The 26,356-nt window shown below is 40.6% G+C and overlaps 1 protein-coding gene across 2 annotated transcripts in view; it reads left to right on the top strand.

Moving 5' to 3' along the window:
* LOC146833911 (complement factor H-like) overlaps positions 1 to 26,356 on the top strand; it is a 601,647-nt gene that overhangs the window by 85,280 nt on the left and 490,011 nt on the right. For both annotated transcript variants that reach the window (XM_085601821.1, XM_085601820.1), the window contains exon 4: positions 3,484 to 3,560. In XM_085601821.1, the coding sequence (XP_085457947.1) occupies positions 3,484 to 3,560 (77 nt within the window). The remainder of the gene's footprint in view (positions 1 to 3,483; positions 3,561 to 26,356) is intronic.

Raw genomic sequence — 26,356 nt, 5'->3', positions numbered from 1 at the left:
CCATCTGACAGGCATATGGCCAACTCTGTGCTCACCCACTGGATGTTTTGGAGTCCTATTATGCAACTTTCTACTCCTCTGACACAATTTGCTCCACAGATGTAGTTGAAGACTTTCTGTCCTGCACCATATTGGCTTGTCTTATGACCAACCAGAGTCAGGCCTTAGAAGCAGACATCACCCCAGAAGAACTACTGGAGGCCATTGATGACTTGCCCTATGGCATGGCCCTGGGGCTTGATGGCCATCCATCTGAATATTATAAGATCAACAAAGAAGTGCTGGCTCCCCTCCTCTGCAAAGTGTACTCAGAGGAGACCCTGCCTCACTCTATTCTCTCAGAGGCTAATAGAGCATCTATGACTCTCATCCCCAAACCAGATAAGGACCTACTGGCCTGTTCCATCTACCACCCAATATCCCTGTTGAATGTGGACACCAAGGTGTTGGCCAATAGACTCAAGAGGGTGAGACACTCTTTGGTCCATAGGGACTAGGTTGGGTTTATCTCTCACTGCACCTTGTCAGCTCAGCTTCTGTCACATATCCTCTGGAGCGTTAGACTGGATGAGTAGAAGAAGCTGGCGGTGTCCATTGATGCTAAGAAGGCTTTTGTCAGAGTTGAGTGAGATTACCTCTTTTCGGTAGTGCAGCATTGTGGGGTGGTGTCTCTAGCTCAATTCTGGTTCCCACTTCTCTTTATCCTGGCACTGGAATCTTTGGCTACCACCATCTGCGCCACCCCCAACATTCATGTCATTCCCCTCCCTAGCGGAGAACACAATGACTCTATTTATAGGTGAAATCCTGGTCACGCTCAGTCACCCTGCCAATTCACCAGAAGTGGATTTCCTGACTTCATGACGCCCATTGTGAGTCCCCAGCAAAGCTGAGGCGAGTGGACCCCACGAGTGACGAGGAACAGCAATACCCGGGTACCGTGCACTATTGTCAAGTGCAACCCCTTCACGACGTTCTATGAACTTGAGCATTGGACCACGTGTGGTCCAAGCCTCCAGCAGAATTTCCCTTGAAAATCAGAGGCCTACCTTGTCCCAAGTGACCGTGGGCTCCTGTGAAGTGAATCCTCACGAGGCGTCTTCTGCGATCCCTTGCCTGTTGGCTTGTGGGTCCCCTGAAGACTTTCTCATCAAACCAAAGGGCTCCCCTGGTTGCTCCAGACCTGCCCTGACTTACCGTCGCTGGGTGAGTCCCTCAGACCTTGCTGGTCTGCACCGCTGATTTTCTTCATTTTCCCTGAGACTTGCTGTTGCCAAGGCTTGTTGGCTCCAATTCGGTTGCCGACACCTCAGTAAGCTGCAGACTTTGTGGTACACTCCAAACCCAGCTCCTGGTTGTCTTCGACACCTCCTGGACCTAGTGGCTGAAGAGTCAAAACACCCTTGATCACCTGAAATCACCGACTTCCGTGGGCATCCATCTTCCTGGACCCGGGTCACTGGCAAGTGACTGTGAACACTGTCCCTTCTGCTTTCAGGTCTTCTTCATCTTGAATCCAGCCTTGGATTCCACCGGACACTTCTTCAGTCTTCACAAGCAGCAAAACTTCTTCGGCTTCCATTGAAAATGACGACGCGACCCGACACCAAAAGACACCTATGCACCCGGCTTACCTGGGTGAGGTAACTCGTGCACTCCAGTGCTCCAGTGGGTGTTGGCCCTCAAACTACTTACCCTGTAAGTGACTTGCTTGTAGACTTCCTAGAAGTACCCTTAAACTTTAAAATACAACCGCGACTTGCTCCATTGAAATCAATAGGGAACCCGCGGCTGTGTTCTCACACTGCACGCGTCTCCCGTGGGTCTTTTACTTACCTGCCTTGGGTGGATTAGTGAAGCCCCAGCGATTCTACAGGCCCTAGGCCTTGTCCCCTTGCAAGTCGGCTTTCCTAAACCTCTTTTTTAGTATATGGTCTGGTACGCCCCTAGGGCCCCAGCCATATTTGTGCTTAACTTATTGTGAAACGTTGATATTTGCATATGTTCCTGACTTCTAATCTCATAATGAGATTAGTAGAGTGTGTCTAGTAATAAATTCATATATATTTGATATATATACCTGTGTGGTGTCCTTTCATTTGGTAATTCAAGAGATTATAAGGTAAAACAATCTGCTTTACATTCCTCTGAGACTTAGCCTGAAGGCTCCTCTCCACAGCTACCACTAGGATAGCTTTCTTTAAAAGATTGTCTTAAACCTATCTACCATAAGAGTCGAATTGGACTGGTGCAAGGTGGCCACTATAACTAGTGACCAGCATGTGCCAGGCCAACTTCTCACAGGGGGTGAATGTTTTGATTTGTTCTGCACTCCGTCCATCAGTTGTGTGTCCTTTGTTCTTTATTGCAGCAGCACAGCAAACATCTTTGCTGTAGCGAGGAGACTTGATCCACTAAGAAGACAATCAAGCTAATAAGGTGGTCCAGTTTTAGTTTTAATGTCAATAAAGTCACTGGCTCAGTAGATATCACCACGCCTTGTTGACACCCATTTCCCGTTCGATCAGCATGTCAGTTTTGGGATTTAAAACTCTGAGTACCTTTAAAATCTTCATGCGGTTGGAAGAAAAGGACGAAAATTTGGTGTGGGTACCTTATGTGGACATAAAGTTACAGAGGCCTAAGCGCGAAGTACCCTAAATAGCCAAAAAAAGGCTTAGCACAGGGGGGATAAGGTTTAACAGTGAAAGGGTTAATTATTACTTACAGCGCTAGTTTGGACTATTGTATCCATTTCTAGCCATTCATTGTTTTTAAAGGTAACAGGGGGACTCACATACTAAACTAATTTTGGGTATCCCTTAATTATTTTTAATCCCGCACTAAACCAGCGCACTCACTTTATCACACCCATCACTGCACCTCACTCTTCACATCAGGAAAAAATACTAAAATATTCCATCAAAGAGCCCCTCCATTCCCCCCGCAGGGCCCATTGGGCATTGCAGCACTGGCCCAGCGAGAAGCGGCCCGATGATGAAATATGACACCCATTTGGGTGTGTGAGTACTCTTGCTCCAAAGGAATCAAATCCTCTGATCAGAAGCTTCAGGCTTCTTCCATCCTCTTCTTCTCCTGTTAGGAACTTCATAACCTTTTGATTTATATGTTTTGTTTTCTATCTTACATTTCCATTGAATAAATAAGAAACAAATGCAAATATGTAATAACTATAACTAAACACATACTTGTCAGTGGTAAAAGTCAGGCAGGTCTGAATATCAGATTTAAGACATACTATTAATTTCAAATAATGTTTAATTTTTGCCCACTATTCATTATTACTGTTATGTAGAATTGTAGCAAGCTATACGTTTCTGTCAATTATTGGAAAATGTATGCATAATGTATGTTATTGTCCTCTAATGGATGTATAACTGTCCTCAGAGCATCATCATTTCAGTCAAGAATGTCAACATAGTCATGTTGCATTGAGTTCTAAAGAGCAGTATTTGTTTCCAGGTACCAAATGATCAGCAGAGTGACCTATCGAGACTGTACAGCAACTGGATGGAGCAACTCGGTCCCATTCTGTGAACGTAAGACATCTCCTCCCATTATAGAGAATGAATATTGTGATACTCAGAAAAGGTGGCATGGAATAGAAGCAAAAGTTTTAACTTTTGGATCTTAATGTGGAGTTAGATGGTAATGTGAAATATTTCAATTTGTATAGAAAGTACAAAATCCTCTGTTGAACAAGTCTTTTTCTTGGAAAATTGCCCTGTGTAATGACCCTGCTCTTATGTGCAGGGCAAGACTTCTAACCATGCCCTGCACCCATCCCTTTCCTGTCAAGGAATCTACTGTATAAAGCCTCAATCAGGCTAAGCAGTGACTGCGTGCTGGACATGGCCTAAGTTCATGGCCCCGACCAGTCCTTGTGCTCCAAGTCAACTTTGCATATTTTTCAACTGTGCACAGTAGGCACTAGGTGCAAGTACTTGGCCTATACCTTGCCCTATTACTTGCCCTATGTTCAGATCTTTTAGGCCATGCTGTGCCGTTAATATGCACCGGGCATGGCCTACAGCCACACCTTGTACCCAGACCTTGTTGCTCCAAACTCACTATTCACAAGCAACGGTCATTCGGCATAGAGTATTGCCTGAGCCCGCACGCTGCACTCTGTCATTCCATTTGACCTAGAATGCAAAAGAGCCATTGAACACCAGTCAAAGCTGTTGCTCACACCATGCAGCCATTAGTAGTACCACAAAACTAAAGGTAGCAACCCAACCAGCAGGCAGGCCATAGGTGCTGTCTAGATGGATGGAAAGGGCTTTTATTCCCCAGGAATAATGATTCATGTGGCTACAAGGTTCAGAATATTTCAGGTCTGCATCAAATATATTTTACCTTTACATACACTGAAGTGTGTACAAGATCTAGTAAGTACCTATTGTAGATTATGGCCCATAATACTTTCGCCTGCTGCCAACTGTGGGTGATAAAATATTGGTACTGCGGGCGGCCATTGAAAAAGATATCACTTCGTAAACTTGTGGTGTCATGAATCAGTCAAAATCATTCCAAAACATGTACACTTTTACACCTCTCGCTATCGCTCTCTCTCTCTCTCTCTCTCTCTCTCTCTCTCTCTCTCTCTCTCTATATATATATATATATATTCACTGAAAAAACCATAGGTTTCACACATGTTATAGTTAGCGGAAATTTTACTGATAAAAAACCAGTGAAATTCACCCGTTATAGTTAGTGCAGGCAACTATAACTCACGCGACTGCAATCCTCTGCTGATGCTAATACTGTATTTAGACACTTATTTGCCCATGTCTTCTTCCATACATTTTTAGCTATACATATATTACAAATATTTTTTTTTCATAAAGACACATATGTCATCAGCAGAAGATTGCGGTCGCGTGAGTTATAGTTGCCTGCACTAACTATAACGGGAGAATTTCACTGGTTTTTTATCAGTAAAATTTCCGCTAACTATAACATGTGTGAAACCTATGGTTTTTTCAGTGAATTTGCAAGGTTTTTTAAATGCTAATTCCTAACTATAACGTGTGTGAAACCTATGGTTTTTTCAGTGAATTTGTACGGTTTTTTAAATGCTAAGTTACTTTACGCCATTCGTGGCGTGCGCGCCCACTTAACGCAGTTCGTCCGTGCGCGCACGGTGAGCACGCGGTGCGCTTCGCGCACCGCGCGCCCACTTTACGCAGTTAGTGCCGTGCACGCACGGTGGGCACACGGTGCGCTACGCGCACCGCGTGCCCACGTTACGCTAGATGGGCCATGTACGCACGATGCGCTTCGCGCACCGTGCGCACATGGAGGACATATGATGCACTTCGTTTTGAAAGGTAATATTTTAATTTTTCGTAATTTTTATAAGCCATGCACAAATGGTGCCCTTCGGGCACCATTTGCACACGGGGTGGAGAGAATGTGGATAATTTTTTCTTTTATTTTTTTATTTTTAAAATATTGTAGTTTATCACAATGCTCTATTAAGCCATGCACAATTGGTGGCCTTCGGCTACCGAATGCACACGGGGTAGGGAGAGTGTGGATAGTTTTTTATTTTGGATAATTTTTTATCGGTGAAATTAGCGAAAAAATAAAAATGCCATTTTTGGCCTTGGGGGATCTTTGGGGACTCCCTCAACATGGCTATGTGTGTGGGAGCTGTCTAAACAGCCCCTTTACATGTTTTTGGGCTTTATTTTAAAACCTAACTCTCAGTGCGAGAGAGAAAATGGCGGCCGCCGCTTCCTGGTTTCGGCCGATTCGAATGTTTACTAAGATCTAAGAGCCAATCAGAATCGCGCTCGCGCACGCCACCGTACGCGTACGGTAAGTGTACCGTAAGCGCACTGTAAGCTGGCTCAGATATATATATTGATTTAAAGGCTATTTTCTCAGAATCTACTGAACAGATTTACACCAAACCTACAGAAGGCACTTCCTTGACCTGAGGACTACCTCTCTGCCAAATTTCTAGTAATTCTGTTCAGCCGTTCGGGCTGTAGCCCTGTCTAAAGGTCCTATGGAAAAATGCATGGGAAAAACGCGTTTTGGGACCCCCCTTTTATCTCAGCCCCCGCTTGATGAATCCCCCCGAGACTTTCAGGGTAGGAGCGGAGCGTAGCGCCCCACCTATTTTGAAAAATTCACGAGGATTCGTCGACCGGCGCCAAAGTTATTCAAAATAGAATGTTGCGGATTTCCTATGGAAACGTGGTCCTAACTATAACTACCTACTGGCGACCGCCAGTAGGTAATATATATATATATATATATATATAAATTCACAGAAAAAACCATATGTTTCAGGGGTGTTCTAGTTAGCTGGACATTTCACTCGTACAACACCATACAAATTCCTCCGTTATAGTTAGTTCTACTAACTATAACTCGCGTGCCCCAATCCATTGCTGATGATGTCACATATTACATCATTCATGACATGGTCAGTGACATCACTGAATCACTGATGACTTCTCAAATTACCTCCCTGATGACATCACTGATGACATCATCCAGTAAATGTGATTTGGTTTGTTATTTAAATATGTATTATATATAGATAGCAATCTGCATTGATGAATGAGTGGATATATAAATAACTTGATGGTGGATTTAGTAGCAGTGTGATTGGCTGTTTACTTGAGTATTTTATAGTGCCTCACTAAATATTTTGGATAGTGACTAAACTGTGTAAATATCTGTATCACTTTGTCAGTTGTTGTGTAAACTGCTGCACCAGTTGGTTACTAGCTACGTGAAAGTGTATATTAGTTATTGATTAGTTAACTGAGTATTTGCATGGGACAGTGAATGTGTCTGTGGTTTGGTGGTAGGGTGTGTGACTGGCCAAAGATGTGTGAAAAGTTGATTCAGTCGGTATGTGAGGATAAGACTGCATGTTATAACTGTTGTTTGCATGAGAGAATATCTTTATGGGTGTGGTGTTGTGCAAATATATCTCTGAATGGAACATGTCCAACAAACTAGAAAAATAAAAGGCAGTGTATGTGACATTTTTTGTATATAAATAAGTATACATTACACTTAGATATTATATGAGTGACTGTATGGATAACGGTATACTTGTACTAGTGATTTTATAACACACTAAGTATGAGTTACTATCTACATGAATAAGTAAAGGTTGCGTTTGTATAAGTCTGTAGCTGACTTAATGTAAGTATGTTCCATTGTTTGCATAAGTGAGTTGGATAACTCCATAAGTGAATAGGATGTGTGCTGGTGTGTAATGTCGATATAGGTGTTTAAGTATATTTGATATTGTTCTATTAATCTTTGTCAGCATGTATGAATGAATTTATATGTAAGTGTTTAGATGTGTGTGTAGATCTAACAATCACTGAGTGGGTTTTTTTAAACTTATATTGGTGTGTCAAAGGATTCAAATAAGGTACTCTGTATTTTACAGTGAGTGATGAAAGGTTATACTAGTGTATGATGAGGTGTATCTGATTGTCACGTGGATGATGTCATCAGTGATGTCATCAGTGATGTCATTTGAGATGTCATCAGTGATGTCACTGACCATGTCATGAATGATGTAATATGTGACATCTTCAGCAGTGGACTGTGGGCGCGCGAGTTATAGTTAGTAGAACTAACTATAATGGAGGAATTTCTATGGTTTTGTACGAGTGAAATGTCCAGCTAACTATAACACCCCTGAAACCTATGATTTTTTCAGTGAATTTCTAAAGTTTTTTAAATGCTAATTCCTAACTATAACGCCCCTGAAACCTATGGTTTTTTCAGTGAATTTTAAAGGTTTTGTAAAGAACAATTTTTAAATGTATTAATTGTTATATTTATTTATTTTTTTGATACTGATTAACTCCATTTTTTGAAACTATTTATTTTTAGATATTTTATTTTTTAAATGACATATTTACATTATACATTACATTACAAAATATACTTTCTCAGAATGAATTACTTTAGTTAAATACTTTTCAAATAGGCAATAGACTTTTTGAATGCAATAGTTACAGTTTGTTGCAATAGGCAACACAATTTCAAACACAATGCAACATTGAGCTCAATGGGAATTTCTAGTTAAATGCAATTAGTTACTTTATGGATTACTTTTCTAACCACAGGACTGGATCCTAGATTCAGTCCTGGGACATCTCTTGTAAACAGTTGAGTAAAAGCGTTTTGGTTACAGTAGTGATTTTTAAGGAATATTATTGTATTTTAAAAGTTGACACTTCAAAACCTTTTCACATAGAATCACCAATGTTATCCTATGGGAGGAAATTCACTTAGCAGGTAAGTAGTGTTATCGTTACTTTTTCTTACTCAGTTGTGGATCCTGGATCCAGCACTGGTGCATCTCCTGTAAACAGTTGAAAGAATGCGTTTAAGTCATACAGGTGATTTTTAAGGAATATTTGTAGTTTTGAAAATTGACAGAAACTTTTCTGGTGAAAATCAGACAATGGATTCCTATGGAAGGAAATACAAGTTACTGGTAAGTACGGTTAGAATTACTTTTCAGGATCAGTACTGGGCTCAAAGATGCAGCACTGAGGTCTCTCCTGATAACAGGTGAGTAAATCGTAATTCATAGTTCGACTGATTTTAGAGGAATATTTATAAGTTTCAAAAATCAACACTTAGAAACTTTTTCAGCAAAAAGCAGGCAATGATATCCCATGGAAGGAAATTCAAGTTACTGGTAAGTACGGTTCAAATTCATTTTCAGGATCAGTACTGGGCTCAAAGATGCAGCACTGATGTCTCTCCTGATAACAGGTGAGTAAATCGGAATTCGTAGTTCGGCTGATTTTAGAGGAATATTTTAAAGTTCCAAAACTCAACACTTAAAAGAATTTCCAAGTGAAACAAATCAATGTTAGCCTACGGAAGGAAATTCAAGTTACTGGTAAGTACAGTTAGAATTACTTTTCAGGATCAGTACTGGGCTCAAAAATGCAACACTGAGGTCTCTCCTGATAACAGGTGAGTAAATCGGAATTTGTAGTTCGGCTGAGTTTACTTCGGTCCAGTATATATAGAGACACTTTCCTACACCATCCCCTCCCTTCACCACTGTGCAAACACGCCCTGTGGCACGTTTTAAGTTGGGGAAATTATTCCCCTTCAATCCTGAGGCTCCCTAGAGTCCAACTAGCCCAGTAGGTACATCCACTAAGTGCCACAGAGCTGCGTAGCAGAGAGATGTAAAAAGGGGCACAGCGTGCACCACCTCTCTGCAACGCAGCGCAGTGGCGCTTCCTGGAAGCACCTAGTGGACTACTTGGCCCCCATGGTCCCTCAGGATTGAAGGGGAATTTTTTCCCCAACTTAAAACGCGCCACAGGGCGTGTTTGCACACATTACCTCAGGCCCCATCCCCTCTCTTCACCACAGTGTAAACCCGCCCTCTGGCCATTCTAAGTTGAGAGATTAAGTACCCTTGAATCATAAGGGTCCCTAGGGTCAAACTAGCCCACTAGGTACCTCCAATAAGCACCACAGAGCTGTGTTGCAGAGAGGTGTAAAAGGGGGCATGGCCTCTGAACACCTGTCTGCAACGCAGCTCCCTGGCGCACACTGGAGATACCTGTTGGGCTATTTGGCCCTTAGGGACCCTCAGTATTGAAAGAGAATTAATTCACCAACTTAAAACGCGCCACAGGGTGTGTTTGCACAGTGTTGAAGGAAGGGGGCGTGGTCTGAGGTGACATGTCTGCAAACACATCCTGTGGCGTGGTTTAAGTTGGGGAATTAATTCCTTGTCAATCCTGAGGGTCCCTGGGGGCCAACTAGCCCACCAGGTACCTCCAGTATGCGCCAGGGGGCTGCGCTGCAGAGAGGTGTTCAGAGGCCACGCCCCTTTTTACAACACTCTGCAACGCAGCTCTGTGGCGCTTACTGGAGGGTCCCTGGGGGCTAGTTGGCCCCCAGGGACCCTCAGGATTGACAAGGAATTAATTCCCCAAGTTAAACCGCGCCACAGGATGTGTTTGCACACATGTGAACTCAGACACCCCCCTCCCTTCACCACTGTGCAAACGCGCCCGTGGTGCGTTTTAAGTTGGGGGATTAACTCCCCTTGAATTGAGGGTCCCTGGGGTGCAACTAGCCCACCAGCTACCTCCAGTAAGTGCCACAGAGCTGCGTTGCAGAGTGGTGTAAAAAGGGGCGTAGCCTTAGACCACCTCTCTGCAACGCAGCCCCCTGGCGCATACTGGATGTTTCTGGTGGACTGATTGGCCCCCAGGGACCCCCAGTATTCAAAGGGAATTCGTTCCCCCTCTGCAAACGCACCAGGGGGCACATTTGCAGAGTGCTACATGAATGGGGCGTGTCCTCCGGCGCGAAGCTGGTCTTTTTCTTTTTTTTTTGTTATTCTTTTCCTAATATTTTGGCCCTGGGGACCCCATCCCCCAGGGCCTGCCCCCTAATACATTTTTTTAAATTAAAAATTCTGGAAAGGGCTCGCATGGCCCCCCTCCCGAGGCCATAATTGGCCCCGGGGACCCCATCCCCCCGGGCATGGCCCTTTTATAAAAATTATTTTTTATATTGGAAGGGGGCTGGCTTGTCCCCCTCCTTAGGCCATTTATGGCCCGGGGACCCCCTCCCCCGGGACCAGCCTTTTTTTTTTTTTAATTACATTTTGGGTAGGGGGGGCACGTGGCCCCCCTCCCAGGCCTCTTCTAGCCCCGGGCCCCATCCCCCGGGGCTGGCCCTCTCCATTGGGGACCGTGGGGGGGTCTCCAATCCCCCGCAGTCCCGCCGGCTCCCCGCCTCTTGTGGGAGCCGGCATTGCTTTTCCACACGGAGAGCTGCTAAGATGCAGCTCCCCCTGTGGAAAAGCAATTTGCTTTGCTATTTGGAAGAGAGAGCAGGTTTCCTGCTCTCTCTTCCAAATAGCAAGGCAGTTTGCTATGACAGGGCCGGAGCCATGAGGCTCCCGCCCTGCCATAGCAAACTACAGTGTCCCGGTGGTGGGTACCCCGGGACACTGCAGGAGCCGGCCCTGGGGGGTGGCATTCCCAGGGGCACAACAAGGCTCCAGGAGGGGGGCCGTGTGGCCCCCTCCCATATTTTACAAAACCCCAGGGAGTGGTGGTCCCCGGGGCTGGGGTGTTCGTCACGGACCCCCCCAATTTGAATCTTTAGTGCCCCGGGGAGGTGACGGTCCCCGGGACATGTGGAGGGGCTTGAGCCCCCCACACAGGGTATTTATTTATTTTTAAAAAGCCCCGGGGTATGGCAGTCCCCGGGGCTGCGGGGGGCTGTGTGCTGCCCCCGCAATGTTAATAAAGTCGAGCCCTGGGACCCGGGGGGCCTTAGAGGCCCCCCCACATTAAACTATTAAGCCCCGGGGGTGGCGGTCCCCCGGGCTGTGGGGGAGTTGTGTGCCCCCCGCAATTATTCATACTTTGCCAAGGGGGTGGCGGTCCCTGGGGCAGTGTGGGGGGGGGATTGGGCCCCCCACACTTTATTATTAACATGCCCCCGAGATTTGGCCCCCGGGGGCTAATTAGCATTGAAGCGCGGGAGCCCACGCTTCGGTTTTTTGGGGGGATCGGCAGGATCTGCGCTCCCAGCGCGGATTTTGCCGATTTTAATTTTTTTTAAAAACACCCTGAGTAGGCCTAGGGGGTCAGGGTGTTTCTACCCTGCCCTCTTTTCGCGTTTTGCGTGTTTTTTTATTAGGTTTCTTGTGCCTCAGTTCTACCGTGGCACAAGATGGCTGCCAACATTTCCTGATTTGGAGTGTTGACAGCCAATTAGCATGCAGCTCGTGATCGGGAGGGTGCGCGCTGGGTGCGCATAGGGTGCGCGGATCCTCCGAGGCCATATAGATATATCTATGATTTTCTCAGGAACTACTGAATGGATTTACACCATTTAAGCAAAAGCCACGACTCTGAACCAAGGTCTACCTTTCTGCCAAATGTGGTGTAATTCCTTTCAGCAGTGCGGGCTGCAGCTGCGATTAACGGTTCAGATGGAAAATTGCATGGGGAAAACATGTTTTGGGACCCCCCTCATTTCTCGGCCCCCGCTTGACGAATCACCCCGAGACTTTCAGGATAGGAGCGGACTGGAGCGCCCCACCAGTTTTGAAGATTTCGCGAAGATTCGTCAACCGGCGCCAAAGTTATTCCAAATAGAATGTTGCGGAATTCCTATGGATAATAGGTCCTAACTATAACTACCTACTGGCGACCGCCAGTAGGTGATATATATATATATATATATCTATATTACCTACTGGCGGTCGCCAGTAGGTAGTTATAGTTAGGACCACGTTTCCATAGGAAAACCTCAACATTCTATTTTGAATAACTTTGGCGCCGGTCGACGAATCCTCGCGAATTTCTCAAAATAGGTGGGGCGCTACGCTCCGCTCCTACCCTGAAAGTCTCGGGGGGATTCGTCAAGCGGGGGCTGAGATAAAAGGGGGGTCCCAAAACGCGTTTTTCCCATGCATTTTTCCATAGGACCTTTAGAACGAGCTACAGCCCGAACGGCTGAACAGAATTACTAGAAATTTGGCAGAGAGGTAGTCCCTAGGTCAAGGAAGTGCCTTTTGTATGTTTGGTGTAAATCTGTTCAGTAGATTCTGAGAAAATAGCCTTTAAATCAATATATATATCTGAGCCCGCTTACGGTACGCTTACCGTACGCTTACCGTACGCTTACCGTAAGCTTACGGTGGCGTGCGCGAGCGCGATTCTGATTGGCTCTTAGATCTTAGTAAACATTCGAATCGGCCGAAACCAGGAAGCGGCGTCCGCCATTTTGTCTCTCGCACTGAGTGTTGTTTATCAAACATGATGGCCAAAAACATGTTACGGGGCTGTTTTGACAACTCCCTCCCACATAGTCATGTTGAGGGAGTCCCCAAACATCCCCCAAGAGCAAAAACGGTTTTATTTTTTTTTCGGCAATTTCACGGGGTACGCTTACCGTACGCTTACCGTACGCTTACCGTAAGCTTACCGTACGCTTACGGTAAAAAAATAAAAATAAAAAAAACACTATCCACACTTACCCCACCCCCTGTGCTTTTGGTGGCCGCAGGCCACCAAATGTGCAGGGCTTATTAATAGAGAAAAAAAACGTAATTTTGGCAACATGAAATTATAAAATCGAAATAAAAAAAACACTATCCACATTGACCTCACCCCCTGTGCTTTTGGTGGCCGAAGGCCACCAAATGTACAGGGCTTATTAAAGTTGATAAAAACCGTGCACGGAACGAACTGCGTTAAGTGGGCGCGCACGCCACAAATGGCGTAAAGTAACTTAGCATTTAAAAAACCGTACAAATTCACTGAAAAAACCATAGGTTTCACACACGTTATAGTTAGGAAATAGCATTTAAAAAACCTTGCTAATTCACTGAAAAAACCATAGGTTTCACACATGTTATAGTTATCTGGACATTTTACTGATAAAAAACCAATGAAATTCCCCCGTTATAGTTACTGTAGGCAACTATAACTCACGCGACCGTAATCCTCTGCTGATGACATATGTGTCTTTATGAAAAAAAAATATTTGTAATATATGTATAGCTAAAATTTAATGGAAGAAGATATGGGCAAATAAGTGTCTAAATACAGTATTAGCATCAGCAGAGGATTGCGGTCGCGTGAGTTATAGTTGCCTACAGTAACTATAACGGGGGAATTTCATTGGTTTTTTATCAGTAAAATGTCCAGATAACTATAACATGTGTGAAACCTATGGTTTTTTCAGTGAATATATATATATATGGGTATATATATATATTATCTACTGGCGGTCGCCAGTAGATAGTTATAGTTAGGACCGAGTTCCCATAGGAAATCTGAAAATTCTATTTTGAATAACTTTGGCACCGGTTGACGAATCCTCGCGAAATTTTCAAAACTAATGGGGCGCTCCGCTCAGCTCCTACCCTGAGAGTCTCCGGGTGATTCGTCAAGCAGGGACTGAGAAAAAAGGGGGGTCCCAAAACGCGTTTTCCCCATGCATTTTCCCATAGGACCTTTAGTCGAAGGTACAGCCCGAACGGCTGAACAGAATTACTTGAAATTTGGCAAAGAGGTAGTCCTCAGGTCAGGCATGTGCCTTTTGCATATATGGTGTCAATCTGTTCAGTAGTTCCTGAGAAAATTGCAGTTAAAAGTACATAAATATCTATATGCGCGCACCGTGCGTGCACAGTGCCGTGAGCGAGCGTAATTCTGATTGGTGGTTAGATGTCAGTCAACATTCGAATCGGTCGAAATCAGGAAGTGTCGGACGCCATTTTGTGTGTGACAGTGAAAAAGGAAGGTGGAGAGCGTGAAAAGGGGGCAGGGTAGAGAGTTCCTGACCCTCTAGCCTTTGTCAGGGGGTCCCTGAAGGACCCCGAAGGGTGAAAAAAACATTTTTTATTTTTTTTAAATCGCGGGGTGCGCGCACGGTGAAAAACCCTTAAAAAAAAACAACAAACATTTTAAACTGTTTTATTACAGGATACAGTCAATCTATAACTATATACATAGGTAGTTTATTGTAAAATAAATATATAAAAAGTATAATAATACATACATAAATTAGCATTTAAAAAACCTTACAAATTCACTAAAAAAACCATAGGTTTCACACACTTTATAGTTAGAAATTAGCATTTAAAAAACCTTGCAAATTCACTGAAAAAACCCTAGGTTTCACACATGTTATAGTTAGCTGGACATTTCACTCGTAAAAAACCATTGAAATTCCCCCGTTATAGTTAGTTCAGGTAACTATAACTCGCGCGACCGCAAACCACTGCTGATGATGTCACATATTACATCACTGATGACATCATCCAGTGAATATGTGTCTTTCTGTAAAATAAATATTTTTTATATATGTATATCTAAAGGTTAATGGAAGAATAAACGGGTAAATAAGTGTCTAAATCAGGGGTACTCACAAACTTTCTCTCGGGGGCCAAATTTACAGGGTGGTTTGTGGCCGAGGGCCGCACCGGTGGGGGCGGGGTCAGTGGGAGAGGGGGCGGGGCTAGAGCAAAAAAAAAAAACGGTGACCATGAGGTTGAACACAGGCCCCTGCAGCAGACGCCTTCGTCCACTGAGCCACCAGACCCGGCATTCACACATCTCTATCTATCTATCTATCTATTCAGTGAAAAAAACATAGGTTTCACACATGTTATAGTTAGCTGGACATTTTACTCGTAAAAAACCAATGAAATTCCCCCGTTATAGTTAGTTCAGCTAACTATAACTCGCGCGCCCGCAATGCACTGCTGATGACGTCACATATTACATCACTCATGACATGGTCAGTGACATCACTCATGACATCACTGATGACATCTCAAATGACATCACTGATGACATCATCCAGTGAATGTGTTTTTTTCTGAAAATTAAATATGTTTTATATATGTATATCTCAAGGTCGATGGAAGAATAAATGGGTATATAAGTGTCTAAATGGATGATTTGTTTTTGAAAAATTGATTGTGTAACTGACTGATTAAGTGTATCATAGTGAATACATGGCTTAGTGAGTAAAGTTTAAATATGTAAATATCTGTATCAGTCTCTCACTTTGTGTATAAGTGGCTGCATGGGTTGGTGAGTAGCTACATGGGTGTCTATATAGGTTATTAGTTGGTTTTTTGAGTATCAGTATGAGTGTCTGCATGGTTTGGTGGGGGGTATGACGTAGTGCATAGGTGCATGAATGAGTGACTCACTGTTTGTATGTGTTGAACACAGCATGTGTGCAGGACTGCATGGGTGGATGAGTGTGTGTATGGGTGTGTTAGTGAGTGAATGACTGTCTCAATAGTGTCTTTACGAGTAACTACATATGTTTTAAACTAGTATATGTGACTATTGGTGTATATATGTGAGTATATGTGAGAGTGAGAGATTGAAAGAGTTCCTGAATGAATAAGTATGTGCTTCTATAAGTGATTGATTAAAAAACTAAGTATGTTTAAGTTTCCGTAGAAGTAAGTGTGGTGGTGTGTGTATTACTGTATATGCAAGTAAATGTATGTTTGATCCTTTATTAGCATGAGTGACTATGTGTGTGAGTAGCTCTATGGATGAGTGGCATTGTGTTACAGGATGTTTAGGTGTATGAGTACATATGATGAGTGAGTACATGTATGAGTGACTGTATAGGACTGTTGGTGAATGAGTGGATGTGTATGTGGATCTTAGAATTACTGAAGAGGTTGTTGTAACTGGTATTGGTATGTCCATTGTTTTGAAAAGTTTAGTCTCTATTTTTGAATGTGTGTATCAAAGGTTATATTAGGGTGAGAGGAGGTCTGCCACTCTATCACATGGATGAGGTCATCAGTGATGTCATCAGTGATGTCATTTGAGATGTCATCAGTGATGTCATGAGTGATGTCACTGACCATGTCATGAGTGATGTAATATGTGACGTCATCAGCAGTGCATTGCGGGCGCGCGAGTTATAGTTAGCTGAACTAACTATAACGGGGGAATTTCATTGGTTTTTTACGAGTAAAATGTCCAGCTAACTATAACATGTGTGAAACCTATGTTTTTTTCACTGAATTTCTAAGGTTTTTTAAATGCTAATTCCTAACTATAACGTGTGTGAAACCTATGGTTTTTTCAGTGAATTTCTAAGGTTTTTTAAATGCTAATTCCTAACTATAACGTGTGTGAAACCCATGGTTTTTTCAGTGAATTTGCAAGGTTTTTTAAATGCTAATTTTTTTTTTTTTCTTCTATTTTTTTAAACATATTTTTATTTTTATTTTCTTACCTTTTATAAAGACTATGATTAAATTTTTAAAATTCTTTAATATGTTTTTTTAATATATTTTATAAAATAAACATGTAAAATTTATTTGCAGTACATTTTTTTCTATTTTTTTTTATTATTTTTTAGTACGCGTACCGTAAGCTTACGGTAAGCGTACGGTTTACGCAACGCCCGTAATTTATCTACGCTGCTTGCGTATTTTTGCGCAATTTGCGTAGCCGCGCGTACTCCGCGTGGGACGCGTAAACGTGTACGCTACACGCGCACGTTACGCGGAAGTATCGGGGAGTGACTGTTAAGCGCATGCGCGCAAGCGCGTGTCTTTTTTACGCGCACGCGTACTTTTGCCGTAAGCGTACCGTAAGCGTACCGTAAGCGTACGGTAGGTCATGTGTTCATGAAACACAACTTTTGATTGGTTGAAACTACTTTCAGTTCTAGAACTCTCCTACACCACACCCATTCCCCTCATTTCTGCTTGTGATCCCTTAGGAGAAGGAGCTGGGTTGTCTTTGTGATACGATGGCAGAACAGCAGAGCCCTTCTGAGAGTCAGGCTAGCACTAGCAGCACTACCTTGAGGCAGAGAGCGAGGAAACAAAAGACCTCTTATGTATGGGATTATTTTACTTTTCCTGAAGGCCAGCAAAAGGTAAATGCACCCTTAGTTACTTGTAAGCTGTGTCAGCGTGTACTTTCAAGAGGAAATCCTGACAGGAAGTATTCCTTTGGGAATCATACCATGATGAGACACCTCAAGGATGTACACAAAAGGACACATGCTCTAATTACAGGAGGTAACCCTTCAGTAAGTCATCCAAGTACATCCACAGCAGCTCAGCCTGGACCATCATCTGCATGGCCGAGTCCTGCTTCTGCAAGTCAGGTGAGCCCTTCATCTGTGGGGGGAGCATCTCCTTTTGCTGGCCCTCTGGAAATTAACCCTCGGTTTGCGAGGGTTGAAGTACGGTGCGCCAATTGTCATGATCTAATTACTTATAGGGAGACCAGTATTTCCCTAGTGAACAATAAAATAGATCAGCACACTTGTCGTACCATCTAATATTCCCAATCTTTCTTTCCTCTGTCCCTGCATGAACACAACGGCTCTTTTAAGAGCCAACCTTATCTTTCATCTTTTTTTTACATATGTTTTTAAAAACTTTTTTTTGTTTTTTTTTTACCGTACGCGTACGGTGCGCGTAATTTTTTTTTTTTTTTTTAAAAAAAACACTAAAAATCAATTATCACATTACAAGGTCTTTCAGACACTACAATTATTATTATTGACTTACCATACCCACTCAAAAAACATATTTATTCATTTGTTTTTTTTTTAAAAAATTGCTTTAAAAATGGTTCTAGTTTTCGCAAATTTTCTAAATCAATCTGAAAAAAAAGGAAAAAAGTATTAATATTTTTTAAACATTTTAAAATACAGTACACATATTTACATATTTACCCAAAAATATTTTTGCCTTATTTTTGCTGTTTTCAGAATATATTGCATTTCACTATAAATTGTGAAAGCAATTGCATTCATCATTTAACAGCGGGCAAAAAAAAACATAACAATCTCAAAGATTGTATTAAAAAAGCCCAGAATTTCTTTTTACTTAAACTTAGCTTTATAGAAATGCATAATATTCTTAAAAAATATCATCTAATATCAATACTTATTTCTTTAAAATACCGTCTGATATTTTTGTTTCAGAAGTATAATCACAATATTATATCTCAAATAACTCCACAATACATCTGGTTCCATTTCCTTTAGGCCAAATAGTAATTTTAAAATTCTTTTTTGATTAAATTTCCAATGGTAATCCAATAAAATTCTAAAGTTTAATTTGTCCAGATCTCACCGATTCTCTGTAACATTTTGGTTCCCGAAATTTTTTTTAATAATTTATTAAGTCCACAATAGAATTGGTTACTTTTCCGCATGGCCAAATAGTAATTTTAAAAATCTTTTTTGAAAAAATTTCCCATGGCACTCCAATAACATTCCAAAATTTAAATTGTGCAGATGTTACCGATTTTCTCTTAATTATTGGTTTTTGAATGTTTCTTTAAAAATTAAAAAAGTCCACATTACAATTGGTTATCTTTCCATTAGGCCAAATGATAATTTAAAAAATCTTTTTTTTTGAAAATTCCAATGGTAATCCAGTAAAATGGTAAAATTATTGTGTCCAGATCTTGCCAAGTCTCTCTAAAATTTAGGTTTCAGGAAGATTAGATAGGAATTTGCTAAATCAAACGGCAAACGTTGTTTGAAAATCAAATGGGAATCATTACACAGTGTCCAGCCTTTTTCACATTTAAGATAAACTGTGTAATGTCCAGAAGTAACAGTAGGTCCATCATGGAAAATAATTGCAACAGTTACAAAAGTTTTTCCTGAAATTGATAATTGCTGTCCTGTAAACTTCTTTATTAAAGTATCCAATTTTGAACCATCAGCTCTACATCGTTGCATCATTAAAATTACATACTGTCCGTATTCCTTTAAAATTAATGTTGAAAACATGTCAGATTGACACTCACCGCATTTCATGCTATGATTAGCATCTTTAACTAATTTTGCAAAAGTGACTGTTTTACTCTCTGGCAATGTCAAATAAATAAACCTTTCATTATCAACATTAGAGCCACATATATTATAACAGTTTTCACAACTATGTTCCCATTTATAAGAGAGACCAAATAAAATATCAATGGGAACCCCTTCTTCTTCCAGTACCTGAAGAAAATACATCAAAAATTCCTGTGCGTCTTGCTGTACATTTTGAGAAAACTGTGTTCGTCCTGAACATACATCTAAAAGTTTTCTAATTTCAGTTGCACTTTCTATTTCAGTTTTATCAATACTCAGCTTTTCAAAAAGGAGACTCAGCACAGAACAGAAACTTTTTCCATGATTTACTATTATCTGCTCTTGCAAACTTTCCAGATAAAATGCAACATTCAGCACTACATTTGCGTAGCAGTTGACACCAGAGCTATTTTCAAAATGACATCCTACAACCTGTTCTTCATTTTCCTTTTTGTTTTTGCTTGCAATTACATCACTCCTCTTTTTTTTCCTCCTCTCTACATCGTCATCACAGATATTCTCATTTCTCCTTTTACGAGAAACTACACGTTTCTCCAACACAGGATACTGACCTAAATGAGGAGCATAGCTTCTTCTTAATCTATTATACTCCTTTACACAATTTGTATCAGCACTAACTTTTGAGTCATCAAAGTCTATCATGAATAAACCTGATAATGTTTTCACTCGTGACAAAGCAACATATGCCATACCTTCTTTGAACACAGTAGAACCAATGTTCACAAATGCACAATCTACAGTCAATCCTTGAGACTTGTGAATAGTTACAGCATATGCTAGAGAAAACGGAAACTGCTTCCTACGCACATATAAGTCTTTCACAAGCATGAAACGAACTGTACAACGACAAATGTCTTTAACTTCTTCTATCTGATCAAATTTTATTTTTAAACATTCAATTCCATCTTTTTTCTGATAATTAATAAAACCCACAACTCTTCCCATAGCTCCATTAACTAAACCTTTTTCAACATCCAAATTTCTCCTTAAAAATACTCTACAGTTCATGCAAACATATAGATTTTTTTCTAATCCAGCTGTTTTGGAGATGTTCTTCTCTAGTGAATCCAATTTATTTTTTATTCTGCCTGTTACTGTGACAGTAATTCTTCCATCCTCAATTTTGTCCACTGCTTCCAATTTCCTGATCTCTTCCTTTTCCAATTTCAAAAGCTCCTCATTAAATATTGAGCATTCACGTAGAGTTGGCATTAAGCAGATGACACTTTTGTTTTCTGCAATGTTCTTGTATATTTTCTCTGCAACTATTTCTTCCTTTGGAAATAAATTATGTAGCAGCCGACTCTGTAATGCTTTTTTGCCAACTTCTGTGAGTAGTCCAATTCTGATATCTTTCAGAATACTTCCATATTCTTCATCGTTTGCTTGCCTCATATTAGTAGTAAGTTCCTTGTACTCAAAGAAGGACCAAATATTTGTATTTCCGATGCTTCCCAATGACTTCTTCGTGTCTTCATGTGTGACAGTATTAAACACTGGTTGTCCTTTAACTGGAGTAAGTTGCAAAAGATCTCCAAAAACTATGACGTGTTTTCCACCAAATAACATGTCATAGTCTGTCTTCAAAATTTGCTGCATTCTTAAATGCACAAAGGCAAGCATTAAGTTTGATACCATGCTCACCTCATCAATAATGAGAACTTGCATCTTCTTCAATACTCTTGAAACTTCCAAGGATGCTTCTCCAGTTAGCTTGTTGTATTGTATTTTGTTCTCATGCTCCACTGGTAACATTAGCAAACGATGTAAAGTGATTCCTTTTATGTTATATGCTGCTAACCCAGTTGGAGCAGTAACCACACAAGACAAAGTAGAATCTGTTTTTTGCTGTAGGTAGCTTCTGATGACTTTTATAAGGAAACTTTTTCCAGTTCCAGCTTGTCCGCTTACATACATCCTGATTGGATGAAATGATGTGCATGAGCACTCTTTTTTTTCATGTAGAAATCCGTGATCAATTTTGTTTCTGATCTCTTCATAAATTTGTTGCTGCTCTTGATTCAGTTGTCTTTCCAAATTTTCTAAGTTAATAAATTCTTCTTGAGCTTGATTCATAGCCGTTTCCACTTCATTCATGGCTATTGATGCTTCATTTTCAACGATTGGTTGTCCTAGGGGATCTTGACTGAGTGTTCCTGAACTTTGGCTGTCCTGAGAACTGTCTCTAGCTATTTCTGCTGCAATTGTAGTTTCCTGTTCAATTTCTTCATTTAACATTTGCAGATAACTTGAGAATGTACTGCATTGTATGCTGTCTTTGCAAGCATTAAAAGAATCTTCATAGCATTGAAATTCTCCCAGTAGTTCATCCTCTGTACGCCATGGTTTAAACAACTGTAAAAGAGCCAAGTAGTAAAATTCCTTCTTGTCAGTAGTGTCGCAACTCAGCTTCCTGTGATTTATCAAACTTCCTTTTGTTTGCTTCACCAAACATCCTTCCTCACCAACGACTTTATATTTTCCATTGTTGATGTCTTCTGCGGCTTTCCGTGAATAAATGTAGTTCTGCAGCACTTCATAGAGACACATGTTCTCCAGATGATGACTTCTCTTGGGATAATATGTGTCCAACATATTTGATTTCAAAATATCTGTACTTTCTGGGTCATTCTCGGCCAAATATTCAATTTCTCCAACAGATTTCAGTACCCGATTTCTCATTGCTGCAAGGCCTAAACTTGCCCAAATTATTCTTCTTGACTTCGAGTAGAGACTTGCAGAAGATAACCTATCTGAACATTCGTAGGATCCAATTTCTCGATGCGATAACATCTTCAAACTGAAACTGTACAGCTTCTTACTGACAGTCTTCTCGTGAGAAATCTCTTCCCACATTTCCTTCAATTCTGTTTTTTCTGATTTCGTAATGTAAGACGTTACATATCGAGCAACAGCAATGGAATTGTCAGCTACATACTGTATATCCATGTTAGCATTCCACATGGATAAAATCACTGGGTTGTAGTCATTTATATTTTTTGATTCTTCTTTTCTTTTAAGGTTGTAGGTATTCTTAGGTGATTTTCTTGTGATAGTATGTCTCACAGCTGACATAAAACTGTTGACTCTTCCATTTGAAAGAACAGGTCTTGGAAATCCAAATCGACATTTAGTGTAGTATTTATCTTTGCTCTTGTATTTCCGTCGACAGTATTTTCCACACCGATGACTTTGGAAACGTAAAACTTGCTCCTTTAACTTTTTCTCTTCTGTGCTTTTTGGTATAGCACATGTTGCATATTCTTCAATGTAAGATAACACTGCTTCATCAGTATCTGTTCCAAACTTTGGGGCATCCTTGATCCACAACAGCATATGAATATGAGGAGCACCTCTTGCCTGGTACTCTTTTCTCCAAAAGAAATCCACTACTTCTCCAAGAGGTGGATTTTTTTTATTGCAGATGAAGGACATCATAGCCTCAAATCTATGATTGAAATATCTGCAAACATTAACCGGATCCAATGAGCACAGTTCTCCTGCTGTTTTGTATTCGATGTTTTTAATGTTTGAATTTGCCTCTCGTAGAAAATCCAGTAAATCATCCCAAGCGTACTCCGCACAGCTTAGGGTAACGAACCATGTTGGTGTTCCTAAATTCCGTAACATGCATTTTAATTCACCATGGCGTCGGTACCAATATTCATTTGTCCCACGCTGACAAGCCATCAGATTGATAAGTTGTGTTTCCAAATGATCATCTCGGTGCTGCACTTTCTCCATAAAATCCTTATCAGACACATTTTGTAAATGTACTCCACTTTTTAAAATGTGATTTACTGCATAAGACAGTGCAGACAAGTCGCTTTCAAATAAAAGATGGAACAAATAAGGAATACTTTGTCGAAATCTGGGATCTTCAGCATATAGTCTTGTAGTCCGATACTCAGAAGCTGGAATCTGTTCTGGACGTTCATCGTATCGTCCTCCTTTTCCTTTAGGAAACAGCTGGGGAAAACATCGAGCTTCCAAGCTCTCCTCCCATACACTCACGGGAGTTCCTTTTGCTTTCTTCATCTGAAAGAGATCAATATTGTCTCCCATAACTTCTTTTGAATGAAGAGGATGTATGCTAAAATGTTCATAAATTTCTTCTTCCTTTGACTTGTCCACTTTTTCAATTTGTCCAGTTGGTGTTTCTGTGTCTTCTTGTAAATCTTCTTCTTCTTCTTCTTCTATATAAATTGATTCATACCATTTGTTATTCCTTTTCAAATACAAATTTGCTCTTTGTACTTTCCGCACATCTACCAGCTCCTGCCAAATCTTCTTATTCTTTGTAGGTACACCATTAACCAGAATAACTAATGGTTCAGTTTCCAAAGTATCCGCATCAATAGTTTCCATATTTTTTTTCAAATCCAAGGGCAAATACACCACTCTACCTTTTAAACCTCTCAGTAAATCTGAAGGAGGTAATTTACCAGTTTTGGGCTCCATACGTACTATGGTCTGGAACGGATGAACACATTGAATGAGTATAGACTCATATGTATTTAATTCAGAAAGTTCAGCAGGAATAGCATCCAATTCTAAATTATTATGTACAGCTCTGGTCGGCATTCTATTTTCCTCTAACTTGTTGTAACAGTATTTACAAATACGCTGATCTTCACCCAAATCAAAACAATTTTCTAGAAATATATATGTGGCAAAATCCTTCCACTTATAATTATCTTCATTTTCACTCTTTCTGTAGAGATCAACATTCCTAGTTTGTTTTCTATAATGAGTTCTGCGGCAACAAATACAAGTAAAATTTGGTCTTTCATTAGAGACAATTGCAAATTTTGTTATGTGATCATTAAATGTGTAACTTACAGAGGGTTCTACATTCTCTTCCACTTCTTCCTCATTTACTGTGTCCTTCTCTGCACTGTTTTGTTCAGGACCAAAGTAACAAAACTGAATTTCATCAACAACCTTCTCTACATCTGATACCGTTCCTCGGAACAGAGCCCTATTCAATTCATTTAACTTTATTGCTGGACTTTTGACAAAATACAACCGTCTCACAAACTTTCTCATTTCAGTATGATGAACAGCCAGCATCCTAAAATGATGGAAAACACTATTGCACACTTTTCTAGATAGACAAGCCAGAGAATGACCCTGCAAACCAGTATTCTCTCTCACTCTGCATGGATCCAGATTTTGAAGCACCTTAATCTTCTGTTTTATACTTTTTTTACTATATTCTCTTAGAAACTCTCGAAATTTGTCAATAGATTCCTGACGCACAGTGCAAATACTACTACAATTCCAAGTGTACACTGGGGCTTTAGGACGTCTCCCCATTGCCTCATCTGCCATCACTTGTACCTCATCTCTTGGAACCATTATCTCCTTCTCCATTATGCAACCATTTTTTACTTCGTATGAACGACCTCTGGTGTCAACTGCATGCAGCAAACTATTACTTTGAAAATAGCTCTCTTCATTAAAAAAAGGTTCACTACTTGAACTATGCATCCACTTTCCTAAAAACACTTTACAAAAGTTTGTTCTGTTCACTACTCTTTTCCTTTTGCTATGTGATTTCAGTACATTAACCATTTTGTCTAATGTACGCATCCTATTCAAAATTAATATGAATAGTTTCCTTTTTAATTCTAATGCCTTTGCTGCAATGGCTTCTATTTCTTTTTTTCTTTTATAAAACTTTGTCTTTTTCTTATATTTCTTCACATCCTTCATCAAATTAGACATAACTCTTCTCTGAAACATTTTTCTACGTATCTCTTTAAACGCTGTTTTTCTATTTATATTAATCTTTTCAGTTGCTGAAGGTATATTCGCATTAACTAAATTGTCAATTTTTTCCTCTCCTTTTTTTTTAAAAACATCCTTTCGAGTACAGACATTTTGTACATTTTTCATTCTTTTGAATATATTTTTTAAAAATTGTTTTTTCTGCTTACCAGAAGATTTTTTGTTTTTCCCAACATCAGCATCTTCTACTAACTTTGGTCCTCTAGTTGTCTTCAAATATAGGTTTTTTTTGTGCGTTTTTTGAACTCTGGATTTTGTAGGCATCTTAAATTTTGTTCACTGCTCTTCAGCAATACCTGAAAAAAACTAAAAAAAAAATTCCTTTATTTTATTTAAATATATTACTACATTTCTTTTCACAATAGTCACAAAACGAAATTTCTTTGCCAATTTGAATGCACACTTACTGCTCTTTTTTTTTGGCAAGTGAAAATCACTTTTACAGACTGACACATTATGAAACCACTTTTCAGATTTTTTAAAAAGCCCATGTCCAGACTGCTACACTCCAGCAAGGGCAACCAGCCTTAGTGATGCTGAATGTATTTGCATTACAGACTGAAACCTCAAAACCCCACTCGCTTCTAAATACTGTGCATGATTATACATTGAAAGGAGCTGGGTGTGTGCTAAGAGTCTGCTTCTGCACCAAAAAAATCGCTCCCCCTTTTTCCTACTAATGCAACTGTGAAATCACCAGAGCAAAACGCAATAAATCTCTGCCTGTAATTCCTATTTGCACACAGAGTCATGTTTTCACATTAGTCCCAAAACGAAATTTCTTTGCCAATTTGAATGCACACTTACTGCTCTTTTCTTTTGGCAAGTGAAAATCACTTTTACAGACTGACACATTATGAAACCACTTTTCAGATTTTTTTTAAAAAGCCCATGTGCAGACTGCTTTTTCAGACCACCACCATGTGTATCCTCGGTGACTGCCTACACTCCAGCAAGGGCAACCAGCCTTAGTGATGCTGAATGTTTTTGCATTACAGACTGAAACCTCAAAACCCCACTCGCTTCTAAATACTGTGCATGATTATACATTGAAAGGAGCTGGGTGTGTGCTAAGAGTCTGCTTCTGCACCAAAAAAGTCGCTCCCCCTTTTTCCTACTAATGCAACTGTGAAATCAC

This window comes from Triturus cristatus, chromosome 4_2, assembly GCF_964204655.1.
Source record: "Triturus cristatus chromosome 4_2, aTriCri1.1, whole genome shotgun sequence".
Classification (NCBI taxonomy): domain Eukaryota; kingdom Metazoa; phylum Chordata; class Amphibia; order Caudata; family Salamandridae; genus Triturus; species Triturus cristatus.
The sequence above is the reverse complement of the archived record's forward strand: the minus strand, read 5'-3'. Positions and strand labels throughout refer to the sequence as shown.